The sequence below is a fragment of the Sinocyclocheilus grahami genome, unplaced genomic scaffold (assembly GCF_001515645.1).
Source record: "Sinocyclocheilus grahami isolate Dianchi unplaced genomic scaffold, SAMN03320097.WGS_v1.1 scaffold21.1, whole genome shotgun sequence".
Lineage (NCBI taxonomy): Eukaryota > Metazoa > Chordata > Actinopteri > Cypriniformes > Cyprinidae > Sinocyclocheilus > Sinocyclocheilus grahami.
In genome coordinates this window covers 3,275,415-3,291,623 of record NW_015505200.1, presented here as the reverse complement: position 1 = coordinate 3,291,623, position 16,209 = coordinate 3,275,415, and the positions used below count along the sequence as shown (strand labels likewise).

General features: G+C 35.9%; 1 protein-coding gene across 1 annotated transcript in view; it reads right to left on the bottom strand.

The window, feature by feature from the left end:
- Positions 1 to 16,209, bottom strand: part of LOC107558325 (astrotactin-1-like) — a 191,598-nt gene that overhangs the window by 121,349 nt on the left and 54,040 nt on the right. Inside the window, exon 2 of the mRNA XM_016241980.1 lies at positions 2,761 to 2,948. Coding sequence (XP_016097466.1) covers positions 2,761 to 2,948 — 188 coding nt within the window. The remainder of the gene's footprint in view (positions 1 to 2,760; positions 2,949 to 16,209) is intronic.

Here is a 16,209-nt window from a genome sequence, read left to right as displayed (position 1 = left end):
ACTGTGGTGGCGAGTCCACAGTCTCCTCTGTCTCGACACTCATCACATCCACCTCCTCGGAGGAAGATAGATGAAGCGTCTTGCTCTCTCTCTCTGGGGGGGTGGGAAGAAACCGCAGCGCGGGCTTCCGAACACTGAGAGAGAGGGTGAGGACCGAGAAAAGGACGAGCCCGTCTCGGATCCCTCCGTTAAATCCACCCGCGATCCCCACGACAACAGTCTGCGCTGTGCCTCGGCAACAGTGGGACCGCTACCAGTGGGATCGCGAGCCTGGCCACTGTCATCAAATACAGCCAGGTGAGAGCGGAGCGTGCGCAGCGAGAGCAGCTCGCAGTGATGACAATCAGCTCCTCGAAACCTGACCGTGCAAGCTCCGCTCCCAAACAAACGACACACAAATCGTGTGTATCCCCCGCCGCCAGATATCGTGGGAAGGGAGGAACACAGCATTTGTAATGCCATTCGCTCACCATAGACTTTTTCATGATTGTTTTATATATATGCTTGTGCGGACAGACAACAGTAAATAGACAGACACATACACTGGTTTGCGCTCTGCCGGATGCGCTTTTATACTTTCTGGTGCTTACGTCACCCCGCTCGTGACGTCTTGCTACTCCATTGGACTGATTTGACACGTGCTTCAGAACGCGGCCACGCAGGGGCATTCCCAAAGCGACTTCGACGCAGCTCGAGTTCCTGAAGGGGAACAACCCAAATTGGGTTGTTTTTAACCCAGTGTTTTTTAGAGTGTAATTAATCTATTTGTGCTTAAATATGGTGCTGTCCTTCATGATATGAGCATAATGGCCTGAGAAGAGAAAATTGTTTGGATCCCGTTGCCTTCCTCAATTAGGTTGAATCATCTGCTGACTTCCTGCGTCTTGCCCTTAGAATACTAATAACTATCTTTGTGGGGATATCAATGTCAGAGTCTGTGTTTGAGATAGGCAGCATGCAATATTCTTCAGCTTCTGAGGGATCAAGCAGAGTTTGCTCAATAGAGGAGGTTTCCCGTAGCTCGGAGGAATCATATTCTGACAGGGATCTTTCAGTAATCAGTGGCTTTGCACAGAGAATTAACTAACCATTCAAAACAACTACCTTCCTGCTCTAATGTGCGATTACAGGATTTGAAATTCAAGCAGCAAAGGAAATCCAGCAAAGCCTGGAGCCACCATATGTTCCTTTTACTTTATATAGAAATAATGAGCCATTTGTGCATTTCCTATTAAAATATTTGCATACCAAACACTTGACTTGAATACTGACTCGAACAGCCCATTCATCCAACCTGTGTTCAGAACTCTCCATTCATCTTAGCTACACAGCTAGTCACCGCTAACTCTGCCCCCATACAAACCCCACTGCTGTTCAGCATGACAATTTACAAATATGGATTTTCCACTAATTATACTGAGTGTGTTTAAAAGCTTTTAAAATCCATATGCCCTGAAGAGTCTTCGCTTCAATTGTTCTGAGGGTAACTACTTCTGGGGATGACAGTAGTATAACAATCTGAGAGAGGAGAACCATGAAGCCAGGAGGTGTAACCACTAATTGACTGAATCCGAACAAACGCTATCTTCCTTTCTATCTCACATGCAACTCGAACTTTTCTTATCTACATGTTTCTCTCCTGGCTCAGTCCACACTAAATCTGCACCTACAGAACTACAGATTTAATTTTTCTTTATTAAGTCAAATGAAAACTATGGAAGCTTGTTTCTGCCACTGAATGAAAAATAAAAACAGTAATTGCAACTTCTTATCTCTCAATTCAGACTTTTTTCTCGCAATTGTGAGTTTGCATCCCACAATTCTGACTTTTTTTAATTGCATGATATAAACGCATCAGAATTGCATGATATAAACTCGCAATTGTGTTACAGTCAGAATTGCGAGAAAGACAGGCAGAATTATGAGTTTATATCTCACAATTCTGAGGGATAAAATAAGAATTTTGAGATATAAACTCAAAACTCCAAGGAAAAAATGGGCTTCCATTTAAGACAGTTTTAGAAACTTTTTGTTTTCCTCATTTCTTTTTGCTAATTTTCTAATTCTTTTTAAATATAGACTTTATTATTTTACTCTTGTCCAAGACCCAGAATTTCAATCTTAAAAGTTTGAAAATCATCATTAAACTACAATGACAATATTAAAATATGTGTGTAAGTGATATATTTATTGTGTGAAAATGATTTATGCAAATTTTTACACAAACTACTGTCCCCGAATTTAATAATTTCCATCACAAATCACAATTAGCATAGTGGATCAAAACCAAAAGTTAGTGTACTCGGTTACCATGGAGACAACAGTATCAGGGAAGAGAATTCATGTGATGAATTATGAGAGATGTGATGTGTGAAAAAAAAAACTGAACAGACTGCTTTTATTGTGTGTCTCCAATCAGTCTGTAATTTTCTCAAATTATGCATAAGTGTGAAATTATTATTTAATTGTCAGTATTTAGGATACACAACATGCTAACAATGAAATTAGCCTTAAAAAGACTATGGAGTCTGACATATTAATCCAAAAATCCAAGATTTTTTCCCCCACAATTCACAGGGCCAAAAATGTCCAGTTGAAGCAACACCCTTACCCATATCTGCATTTTAAAAGTTTTTTGGAATGAATTTTGTTCAAATATAAGGTAGCATTTGATTTTTGCTCCTAATTTGACATTTAAAATAAATCAGAATAATTAGTGCAGAAAACATCAAATACTCAGACTCAGTGTGGGTTGCATACCATGACAGAGATGTGCAGGATACGAAGCTCCTCCTCGGCGGAGTCACTAGCGGGGTAAGCGGTGGCCGCCGGGCCAGGCAGGTTCTGACTGCCGTCCTGATGGTGGATGTGGAAGAGCAAAGTACCATTTTCCAACCACTGCTGCCTCCAGCGCACCAGGGGGATGTCTTCAGAGTTCCCAGAGATCTCTGCAAATATAAACAAAATATAATATAAACAAAATCAGGTTCAGTAAATATTTTGTGTTGCACAGTGGCGCTAAAAATGGGGTGTGCAGTATATGCAGTGTATAGGGGTGCAGCATGGCAATCATAAAATGTTATAAATAATCAAAAGCTTAGTTGATAAACAACGTAACATGAAACATTTTTATTTAATGGTTGTTTAGCATTTGAATACATTCAAAAATATATCTATTTTAAACTGAGTACATATCAACCGCTCTTCGACACATTGCTGTAACAGACACGGTCACATTCATTTCATTCATTCCTTTTATTTATAAAGCACTTTACAACTGCACCTGCAGACCAAAGTGCTGTACAATCAACATACAGGTACATACAATACATGAAACACAAACAATCCAAATAAAAACACAGATACTAGCCCAACTCCTTGAAAGATAATGACAAGAAATATTTTTTAACCCCAGCTTTAAAAACATTTATGGATGTAATCGCTCTAATCTCAGATGGTAGGCTATTCCAAAGCCTTGGACCTGCAACAGCAAAGGCCTGATCCCCTTTCAGCTTTAAATGAGTTCGTGGGACAGTAAGAAACAACTTATTTGTTGATCTTAAAGACCTAGATGACTGTCGGAAAGTAATCAGCTCAGACACATAAGCAGGAGCCATTCCATGCACTGCCTTGAACACATACAACAGAACCTTATATTGTATCCTGAAACCCACTGGTAGCCATCTGAGTGAGGCCAAGAAAGGAGAGATGTGTTGACTTTTCTTAGCACTCACAAGCAGCCTAGCACATGACCAACATGAATAGAGGAGAGAAACGTTCAGGGGTGCAGAACAGAAAAGACAAAGGGGAAAAGAAAAACAACACATTAAAATGAGGACAGCAATGCCCAAATGAACTAACAGAGATTAGTAAACTCACCCTATTATTTTTTTCATTGTAAGTCATTAAGTCATTCCAAATTTTACATTGTTGCCTAAGAGTGCAAAGTGGTTAACGTTAATATCAGTTCATTTCTGAGAATAAGAGAAACTGAGAAGATTTTTATTTTTTTTTTGCCGCTATATTGAAAATGAGAGGGGGGAGGGGGTTCACACTTTTTTTTTCACTCCTGATAAGTTTGTATCTTTCCATGCACAAGCTAGTTATTGAGCTTTTAGCCACTGACTTACAGAAACGTTTCTGTGAGGGTTAGTGTTAGGAGCGCCCACACTGATCTTGCATACCCCTCAGCAAATATGCAGTTGTGCCCCTGGTGTTGCATTGAGAAGTGCGTGATGGTTTGCAGGATAAATCAGAAATGCTACTGTCATGCAAATATACGCAGTATACTGTGACTATACATTATTCATATCACTCCAGACATTTTAGGAATAGCAAAGTAATCCCTACGGCATTCAAACTTCACGTTAGAAATAAACTTGAAACAGCCTCAAGTCCGGTTAATGGATGCAGAGACAGATGACTTCAGCTTGTCAGAACAAATACACATTAATAGGAATAGTGCTACTGGACGTCACATTAACAGATGATTTAGGTGGAGAAATAATAAATAGGCTTTCCTTTTACTCAAAGCAAACTGAACATATGTTCTTGACATTGCATATAGTCTGTTTGATAAGTAAGGACAGAGGATTTGGATAAGCCTTTGAAAATGAGTAAAGTGTCATTTTATGACAGTTTATTGAACTATATGGGTGGGGTCATACACTGGATACATGTTTAGACTTTTTAATGGCTGCTATAGAATTCTCTTTTTGTTTGTCTGATTAAACATTTATTCTTAAACATACTGATGTACTGCTGAAACAAATGAAAAACAAAGCTTTTGACCTGTGCTGCCTCTTATACATTAGTAATATTTTACACAAAGGGAAGGCAGACATCCCCTTTCAAAATGGTGCTTGCAGACTGCAAATCGAGGAGAACCCCTGACCCACTTTATGAGTTGTATATGCACAGGCACAAGCCAGAGTGACTCTGCACTTCATCACTAGACGTCATACACAGTCCCAAGGGTCCGGTGTGGTACGGCACCTTTATTAATGAAACAACACGCATGATACAACAAACAAAGGAATGTTGCAGGAATAAATTACTGCTGTTTGCTTGTTTCCTTAAGGGTTTCTTTAACCATGAGCAATTTTGCCCCTGTGGACTTTTAGAAAATAAACTCTCTTAAAACACATTTACAAGTTCTTACTACTTTACTTCTCTACAAAAATGTGTTTATTTTTTTTGTTCTTATTTCTATTTTTCTTTGAAAGTCACGAACACTTCCAGAACAATATCATGTAATTTCCACAACTATGTATTTAGTTTAATAGCATTCTGTGATGGACACAATTCCTTTGTTTTGTTAGGTCTAATTTCATTATCTAGTATTTTGCATATCTTAAAATATAAAGTAAGTAAATAAAATAAATACAATTATATTACATGTTCACAATTTTTTTATATATATATATTTCACTCTTTTAGTTTATCATAGTTTTAAAACATGAATTGCATGTACTGTAACTCATATTTTAATACATTTTATATCTTTAGAAGTTTGATAAGCACAAATAATTAATATAGGTTTCCAAGTTCCAAAAGGCTTCCAAAACAATGCAACCTTCATATGACAAAAAGAAAAAGCTGCAATCTTTTAAAGAAAAAAAAAATAATAAAAATCAACTGCTGGGATGAAAATGTGTCCAAAGTTGAAAAAACACACAAAATTGTCCTCATCTCTACATTCAGCAGGATGCACTTTTGATTTTAAATCACTTTAATTTGACATAAATTTTCATCAAAATGTGCATAAATAATACAAAATCAAGAACCCAATAGATATGATAAAATATAAAATAAGATCAAATTAACTGTTTAATTAGCTGTTATAAATCTGACTTTGAAATTAAATATGATCCCGACAGGTCACGCATTCCATAAAATAACCTGAAGACTTTAATTTCACACCCTGAATCCTTTCCATTATTAAACAGTTTTATTTTCGTGACGATGCTGTCAGTTCAATCAACTCAACTTATTCAGTGTCATGACAAATTTGTAAAACCAACCAACAGAATAAATATATTGGAGAGAAAGGTGGGGTCATACACTGGATACATGTTTAGACTTTTTAATGGCTGCTATAGAATTCTCTTTTTGTTTGTCTGATTAAACATTTATTCTTAAACATACTGATGTACTGCTGAAACAAATGAAAAACAAAGCTTTTGACCTGTGCTGCCTCTTATACATTAGTAATATTTTACACAAAGGGAAGGCAGACATCCCCTTTCAAAATGGTGCTTGCAGACTGCAAATCGAGGAGAACCCCTGACCCACTTTATGAGTTGTATATGCACAGGCACAAGCCAGAGTGACTCTGCACTTCATCACTAGACGTCATACACAGTCCCAAGGGTCCGGTGTGGTACGGCACCTTTATTAATGAAACAACACGCATGATACAACAAACAAAGGAATGTTGCAGGAATAAATTACTGCTGTTTGCTTGTTTCCTTAAGGGTTTCTTTAACCATGAGCAATTTTGCCCCTGTGGACTTTTAGAAAATAAACTCTCTTAAAACACATTTACAAGTTCTTACTACTTTACTTCTCTACAAAAATGTGTTTATTTTTTTTGTTCTTATTTCTATTTTTCTTTGAAAGTCACGAACACTTCCAGAACAATATCATGTAATTTCCACAACTATGTATTTAGTTTAATAGCATTCTGTGATGGACACAATTCCTTTGTTTTGTTAGGTCTAATTTCATTATCTAGTATTTTGCATATCTTAAAATATAAAGTAAGTAAATAAAATAAATACAATTATATTACATGTTCACAATTTTTTTATATATATATATTTCACTCTTTTAGTTTATCATAGTTTTAAAACATGAATTGCATGTACTGTAACTCATATTTTAATACATTTTATATCTTTAGAAGTTTGATAAGCACAAATAATTAATATAGGTTTCCAAGTTCCAAAAGGCTTCCAAAACAATGCAACCTTCATATGACAAAAAGAAAAAGCTGCAATCTTTTAAAGAAAAAAAAAATAATAAAAATCAACTGCTGGGATGAAAATGTGTCCAAAGTTGAAAAAACACACAAAATTGTCCTCATCTCTACATTCAGCAGGATGCACTTTTGATTTTAAATCACTTTAATTTGACATAAATTTTCATCAAAATGTGCATAAATAATACAAAATCAAGAACCCAATAGATATGATAAAATATAAAATAAGATCAAATTAACTGTTTAATTAGCTGTTATAAATCTGACTTTGAAATTAAATATGATCCCGACAGGTCACGCATTCCATAAAATAACCTGAAGACTTTAATTTCACACCCTGAATCCTTTCCATTATTAAACAGTTTTATTTTCGTGACGATGCTGTCAGTTCAATCAACTCAACTTATTCAGTGTCATGACAAATTTGTAAAACCAACCAACAGAATAAATATATTGGAGAGAAAACCACTGTAATGTCAGTGCATCACATCTACTTTGAGCTCCAAGAGGACGCACATTTTGAGCTCCAACACGCACATGTGATGGTCACTGCTCCTGGACACAGGTTAAAAAGTGCCCCACAGGCCACAATAACACATTCACAAATCCTGTCCAGTTGGCGGGACAAAATGAAAAAACATTTATTTTGTGTGTGTGTGTTTTTAGCTTTCATTTTATGCAAAAGTTCAGCACTGACATCCTGCTAAACATCTCTTTTTGTGTTCAACAAACGAAAAGGAAAAATAATGACAGGGGGTTATTAAATGATGGCAGACTTTCCATTTTTGGCTAAACTGTCTTTTTAATAAAGGAATAATGATGTCCAATTACCCTCCATCCTGTGCTGTCCTCTTTTCTCTTTTTGTTGTTTGTTCTGCTTTTGTTTTGTATGTTCTTTAGTAATGCCATATGGATTTATTTATTTTTGTCATGCAGTTCAAAACACGAGCTGTGGAAAAGGTGTAAAATTAGGTGCAAAAAATAAGAATGAATCATTCCAACTGTTATAGGGAGCCAGACTTTGGTTTGAAACTGTCGGACAATCTGAAGGCTGAACATTAATTGTGCTGAATTCTCTTTTAAATGCATATCGGGCAATAGTTACCTCGAAACGCCTGTTTAAATGCATGAAAGCACAAACCAAAGGAAGAGAGAGAGAGAGAGAACAAGAAAGAGAGGGCTGGGGTAAAAAGCTAGTACTATTCATCTCACATCCTGATGCAGTGAACCTGCCCTCCCCTCTCTTTCACTGTGTCTGTGCTTACAGAGAGCCACAGACTCAAATATACAATCTGGCCTTTGGCTAAATACAGCCATTTACAAAGGCGGCCTCTGAGGAAGAACCTTTCTAGAACTGGCCAGGGTGTTTGGCATCATATAAATGTTCATTATGCAGACACAACAAAGACTAACATCTCAGAGATTTTGATTTAAGAATGACTATCTCTGAACAATTTTAAAATAAACTTTTTGTTTTGCTATTAAATATGCATACAGGCAGGAGGACTAAGGTTGCAATCAGCTTTTGTTCTCCATAGATTGAGGCATTAAGGGAAGTCGTGGCTTAATGGTTAGAGAGTCGGACTTGTAACCCAAAGGCTGCAGGTTCGAGTCTTGTACCGGCAGGGATTGTAGGTGAGGGGAGTGAATGTACAGTGTTCTCTCCCACCTTCAATACCACGACTGGGGTGCTCTTGAGCAAGGCACCGAACCCCCAACTGTGCCGCAGCAAAAAAATGGCTGCCCACTGCTCTGGGTGTGTGATTGCTGTGTGTGTGCACTTTGGATGGGATAAATGCAGCACACTAATTCCGAGTATGGGTCGCCACATGTCACATCACTTTCACTTTCATTAGTCTAATGGCCATGTACTGTATGCTAGTAAGCAATTATTGTCACCGTATCATTCAGTTTGGACTTTGTTTTCCTTTTGCACCATTTCCGCTCATTGAGTTAATTGTGTCATTCTGTTAAGGTGTGTTTCATTTAATTAGTCTAGTCTGCTTGTGTATTTAAGCTGCTCGCTTTCTGTTCATTGTTGTGGGCTCTCATCAATGTTATGTGTGCTGCAAGCCTTCTCTCTTTCTATTTTTAATAAAAATAAAAAATAAACAAATAATACAACTAAAATACATTTTTAAAAATGTAAAAATAATACTAAAAGCAATACAAATAAGATTAATAATGAATTCAAAATAAAATTCTTAAAAAAAAATTTTTTTTTTGTAAAATATCTGATCACATCTATTTTGTGTAATATAATGAATTATCCAAAACTTCAACATTGTAATTTATGTTAGATTCACAGATGTCTTCTGCAGTTATCACAGCATTAGAGAAACAAGAATCATGAGGGATGAACATGACAACTCAACTCGTGAGACGTTTTGTTCACGGCAGATCAAAGTTTACCTTCACCAGCCTGTTCCAAGGTATGTTTCCTCTGATGGTGCCAATTTCCCCCCTGAATAAGAATTCAGGGTTAAGCAATCAGTCAAAGTCAGTTTTATTTTGTAAGCCTATCCAACACCCTGAACATTAAGCGCAATGGCTAGTAAATAGTAATTTGTTAAAGATTCAAAGCCATGTTTAATATTTCATGTTGGATAATTAGCCTTAAGACTGAGCACAACGTACAGAAAATGTGTGACTTCAAGGTCTTGTATGTATGTGTATGTGTATGTATACATGTATGTGTGTATATATATATATATATATAAAGGCCTCTACATTTTCGAAACCTACATGTCATACATGTGTCTTCTGTGGTTGAAACTTTTACTGTAAAAATAACTTTTATATTGTTAGTAATATTTTAAGATGAACACTTGGATTGCAGCAACTAAGGTTCACTTATTTATCCATGAATCTTTTTTTTTTTTTTTTTTGCAAAATATGTTAAAATGTGAGTATCAAATATGATACATTAAGCTTTTGAGGAATGTTTATTTGTACATCCCTCAATCATAATTGTATTGGATTCCATTATATTTTCTGGCCCCACAATAAATCCTAGAGCTCTGATCATAAAACCACATCAGGTCAGATGCAACTGACATAATAATCCCATGCTATACACCTCAAGGTAGATTGAAGCACAACTTTAAAGTGACCTGATTTGATATCGTAGCAGACCAAATACAATAAAACAAGCCTCAATGAATCAATCTTCACAGAATGAACAATTTTTGGTCCAAATAAATCTGGTTTATGTGAAATAAGGTGGGCTATAGTTTCTATCAGGGGTTATTCTAGGGGGCTTTACATCAGATGAATTCTACAATAGGTTGGTCTGAAGCTTGCAGACCAAACAAGTATTATTACTTTAAATAAACCATCCATAAGATATCACATAAATCAGTTTGTTTCTTTGTTTTTAACCAGGTGTACACTTTGCAATTTTTTCTATGCTTTATGATTGTTTTTTTTTATTGAATGATATGATTCCTTTGACAACAGTACAATGTGCAGTATATCATATGCAATATATCATAAGTCACAACTGACAGCGTTGACTGTCCGTTTTACATCATTAATCATGTCACATTCTGATGTCCTCGTTGGCACACACAATTGAAATGGTATCACTCAAACCAAGCAAGCAATGTTTTACATTTATGTACTTTAACTGGAAAAGTTAATACACACACACACACACACACATATATATATATATGATTGTCTTTCACACACACAAGTTTATTGCTATAAACAGACACACACTGTGAGAATAGTCTAGAAGTCTTTCTATATATTCACCTTCGTACAATTTTTGTATAGCATTTTTTTCTATTTAATACACCTCACTACACAATCCTGGCAAACAATTCTGTATATCATAATTTTCTCTTTGTCTTGTATTCATTCCAGTAGAATCATTCAAACATCCCTTAAACAAGATCAATTCACCTCAGAAGCCAATTGCATAAGATATTAAGACTTGTTTTCAGAGCATGAATTGCATCAGAATATAGTTGTATTTTGCCTTGTACTGTTGGCTGACTTGTTTTAAGCATAAGCCCCAGGTTTAAAACAAGCAGTGTATTAGACTGAGCGGGTGCCTTTATCTTAAAGGGGTCCTATTATGCTCTTTTACAAAGTCTTGATTTTGTTTTGGGGGTGTACTAGAACAGGCTCTCATACTACGTTGTTCGAAAAACACATTATTTTCCACATATTTTACATTATTACAACACCTCTCTCCCTAGTCTGGCATGAACGGCTCGAATAGTTCCTGTATCAAATGAAGGCCCACCTTCTGAAATACGAAATGTGCTGTGATTGGTTAGCTGGGCCAGTGTGTGTTGTGATTGGCAACACCCGGCGCCTGGTCGGGAAATGTCATGCCCCTTACCATAGCCACCTGCGAGCTTCAGTGTAAATATTGTGTCAAAATCAAATCAATTTGAGCGTGATTTAAACCCGGATGATTGGAACCACTCTAAGTCCGTCTGCCTTGGGAAAGCTAGCGTGCCTCCGACATAGTGATAACACTTGTTGCCTTCTCTAGTGCAGCTCAACCAGGTCTCGTCCCATTCGTCGATATTTGTGATATCAAAATATGCGTTGTAGTCCAAACGAGTCGTTCGTTGTAGTTTTTGAAAAGTGATTTCTGTTAAATAAAATATCTCCTTTTGAAGTGGACTTTGAGCTTTGTAACTTTGCAGATCTTTCTTTATGCTCAAACAGCAACATTACAGACTAACTAAAGTTGAAAAAGTGAAAAAGCATTAAAGTCACTACGACGACTGCTAGATTCATACACTCTATAAATAAGCACCACCAATTCGCCAATGTCACCTGCTATTTTCTGAGCCACTTGGAGTGCTAAATAATGCACACCGCAGGGATGAAAACACATACACACTTGAGAATCCGCTGAGCATAGAATCCTTCACTTTGAATGTTGGCAGTAAACCTTGAGCCTGTTAATGCATTACAGTTAACATGGGAAAAGAGTGACAAATGACTAGATATAAAACCATGCACAATATAGTGTGGTTAGGTTATATGCTGTGGCTTCACTTAAATGTGACATTTAATTTTGTCTAAGAAGCATCAACTTCATCAAACATTCACCTCTCTTAAATCATGTTGTATTGTCCTAATCTGTCATCATACAGTTCAACTATGAAAATCCATTGTAAAATATTACATTTTAAATTATGAAAATATACTGATAATAACAAATTACATAAAACAATATATACAGTATGTGTGTATGTGTATATATATATATATATATATATATATATATATATATATATATATATATATATATATAAAACTCTCTTAAAACTATTTTCAACATTTTCAGGGTCAAAAGTAGCCAATACAGAAATGCATTTGAAATTATTAAACAAAACCTACATGCACACCCACTAAAAAAACAAGTCAAACAGGAAAGAGTCAAAAGGCCAAAGTGAAGCACTGCATTTTTCAGCAAATATGCACTAATTTGTCACATGACAGAAAAACTAAACTGTTATATATTTTAAATCACGAGTAACGTGACAAATGCAGTTCAATGATGCTCGTCAGCTAAGCACAACCCTGCTATTGCACTACAGCACAGAGCTCTGTTACCAAGTCTTATCACAAATATTTAGGGGGAGCCACAATAGACCTATCACTAGTCTCAGCCTCGGTGGGATGCCGGTGGAGCGTCTGCATATTCAGGCAAGTGCGTGTAGGCTTTTCCATTGATCACGTACACCAAGAGGCTAATCTGGGGACACCGCTTTAAACTCTGAGCTCTGCTGAAGAAGCAGAGTTTTTCAGCATGATATTTATATACTGTATATAACCACCTGCATGACAAAGAGGCCTCTGCCTCCCACAAACCAGCAGGAGGCAAACAAAGCAAGTCCCTCAGCAATGACTCTCCATTTGCGACACAGCGGGAGGGTTTCAAAAGACATTTTCAGGGCAGTCAGGCTGAAGCGTGGGCACGCCAGTGTCGATCACAGACACTTAACTGGAAAGCATATGCATTAATGCTATCAATAACACTATGTTCAAATTAGTGGCTAATAGCATACATGTCCAGTTTTTAGGCATGAGCATGCTCATTTGCTTTTCTTAGGTTTTACTCAGTCATGCCTACCCGAGTTCCTGAGACTTGCTAAGATTTTTGAAATTAACATTCTCTATATGCATATACCTCTAAGTCTTCGCTTTAAACTGGAGTTTATCTGATACTGCACACGAAAAAATATGGTTAAACAGATGTTGACTTTTTGCATTATTTATTAGCAGGGAAAGATGCCACATTACATGGGGTATAAGCTGCCATTAAACAGCCTTATGTTTAATAATGTTTGTAATGTTTTAATTTTAGTTAGTGTGTAATGTTGCTGTTAGAGCATAAACCACATCTGCAAAGTTACGATTCTCAAAGTTCAATGCAAAGGGAGATATTTTCTTTTAAAGAAATTGCTGTTTAAGGACTACAAAAAAAAGCTAGTAGGGACTACAACAAGCTTTTTCCTGGGTTTGTGACATCACTAACCCTGGTGTTTACATAAAGCCTGCCCCCGGGAACATTCAACTACCTGTAATGGTAAGGGGACTTGATGTTTCCGGACACCGGGCACTAGGCGGTTAGCAAATCACAAACACACTGGGCCAGCTAACCAATCTGAGGCCAGTTGCGTATTTCTGAGGCAGGGGCTTCATAGAACCTGGAACTCAACAGACCGTTTTGACGAGAATGAAACAGCGGTGTAAAATATAATTTTTTTAAAAAAAGCATGAACACATGTTACACTGCACCTCATAAACACAATGAAGCCTTTGAAAAAATCTGATCAATCACCCCTTTAAATATAGAATTATAAACATTAAAATAATTACATTTATATAAAAATAATTACATCATAATATATAATCATAGAATGATTACAATATGCCCATTATTTATGAATACTTCATTTATTAAAGTATTATATATGTTTAATAATGTTTAAACAATTAAATAATAAAAATAATTATATAATAATATATAATAACAGTATGGTAATAATATATACCATTAATTGTCATTAAAAATGATTTAAGTTGAATTAAAAATAATAATTATATATATATATATATATATATATATATATATATACACACACACACACACACAAAACAATATATTCAATATAAATCAGTATCATTTAATATAGTATTTTACAACTAATACATTAATACATTTGATAAATTAATAAGATTTAAAACACATATGATACCTTTCCCCAGTCAGACATGTACAACTATCATCTCTTTGAATCCAACATACAAAATCCCTGGAATAGAAACCACACGGAATTGAATTTTTGATGCCTGACACATAGCCCTTGCCCCGGCGTCCACTGCACGACACATTTTATCACCAAGTCTGGACGATCATGGCTGATAAGGTGAAGGTTACAGGGCTAAGTCTTAAGTTGCATGCATCCAAAGCTCCCTCACCGGCAGACGGCTCCCCTTAAGCTACACCTAAGGCCAGTATGATGTTAAAGCAGGTGCTGATGTGGTAGAAGACAAGAACAGAGGGTTCTAAAAAGGAATGCTATTTAAAAAAAAATAAATAAATAAAAAAAAGGCCGGAGGGACTTTGCTTGAGTCTTTTTATAGTGTTGGATCAAGCCAACAGGGCTTAGGGGACTGGTGGGTTGAAAGAAGCAAGGACCTACTAATGGAAGCGCTAAGACTGAAACACAGATGAGAACATGTTTCTCTTTGCCATTCAACCTCTCATCACGCTACAGATAGAGAAATGGACATGTGGTGAGACTTTTAATTTTGCACAAATTGTTATACAACTTGTTTTAAGGTTCATTTGAGGCAAACAATAAGCTGTAACAGAAAAAAGGCTCCGTGATGCTCCTCAATGGGTAACAGAGCAGTATTTTAAAAATACAGACACAGCTTGAAGTGCTTTACTTCTCTACTAAGGCTATCACAGACACCTTCAGCTAATGGCTATGAATAAATGGTATGATTATTGCATAGCATATCCTCTAAAACAAAATTATGCTTTTTATTCGGTTTTGCAATTTCCGTGGTGTGACAGCAATACCACAGGCACCTGCTCAAAGGCAGTGATCCAAAGAAGGAAACTTCATAAAAGAGGATGACTGGAAAAAAATAGCAACATGTTTTGTTCTTTTATCACCTCTGTAGGTTTTTGATCACTTTAGCATCAAATGAAAAGCACCGGGAAACATCCTCAAATTAATACAGACAATTTGTGAGCAGCAGTCATCTTAGAGTGCTCAACATAAATAACACGTTTCAGAGGACGCTGGCATCTGACTCGTATGTATACAGTAGCTAATAGCATGTGAGGGTTCGCTAAAGCAGATGAAATTACTCCTGAGACTTTTTGATCTTTAGTTCAAAAGAACGTTATTTTGCAAATCCAAAAATACTCCACGTTATGCCTTGAAATGAGCAGATAATTGCAAATGAATGAGCAATTGACAAGAGCATTGCATGTCTTGTTACTTTGAAACACTGATATTAGTTCTGATCTTCCCTTCACTTCCTTCCCATACTCTTATTCCAAACTTTCTTTAATTTTTAAAGTTTTTGTTGTTCTTGTTCCGAACTATATAGCATTGCCTTCCTCTTTAGATCTATTATGTGTCCAATTATGATGCTTGACATTCACCAGTTCTTACAAATGGGCATGAATTTGTTTCAGTTTTTTTTTTCAACTTACTAAAAAGTACTCAAAAGAGCAAATGTAATATCCCCCCAAAAATTGTGTTTGTCACATGATCCTTAAGAAATCATTTTAATCAAAGTTTAATATATAATGTTAATATTTATGCGATTATACATTTTTTGAGGTTATTTGATGAATAATAAGTTCAAAAGAACAGCATTTGGTTGAAATTGATTTAACTGTTTTTACTGTGATTTTACTATCAGTTTTCATAACTTTGCATCCTTGCTTAGAAAAAATCAACAGTAGTGTATAAGTCAATATACTTTTAATATATAGGATATTCCACTGGCAGGTGTGTCAAAAAGCTAATTTTATCTTCACAACTAATATGGGCTCATTTGCTTATTTTATGCTAATGTAACGTTTATTATTATTTATTAGCTCTAACAAGGGGAATATTTATGACGAATTATAACTGGTTATGATTCATAATAAATATTTAGATTATATCTTCGAATTAACTGTAGCAGAATCAATATTACAATTATTTGATCTGTCCGTCCAC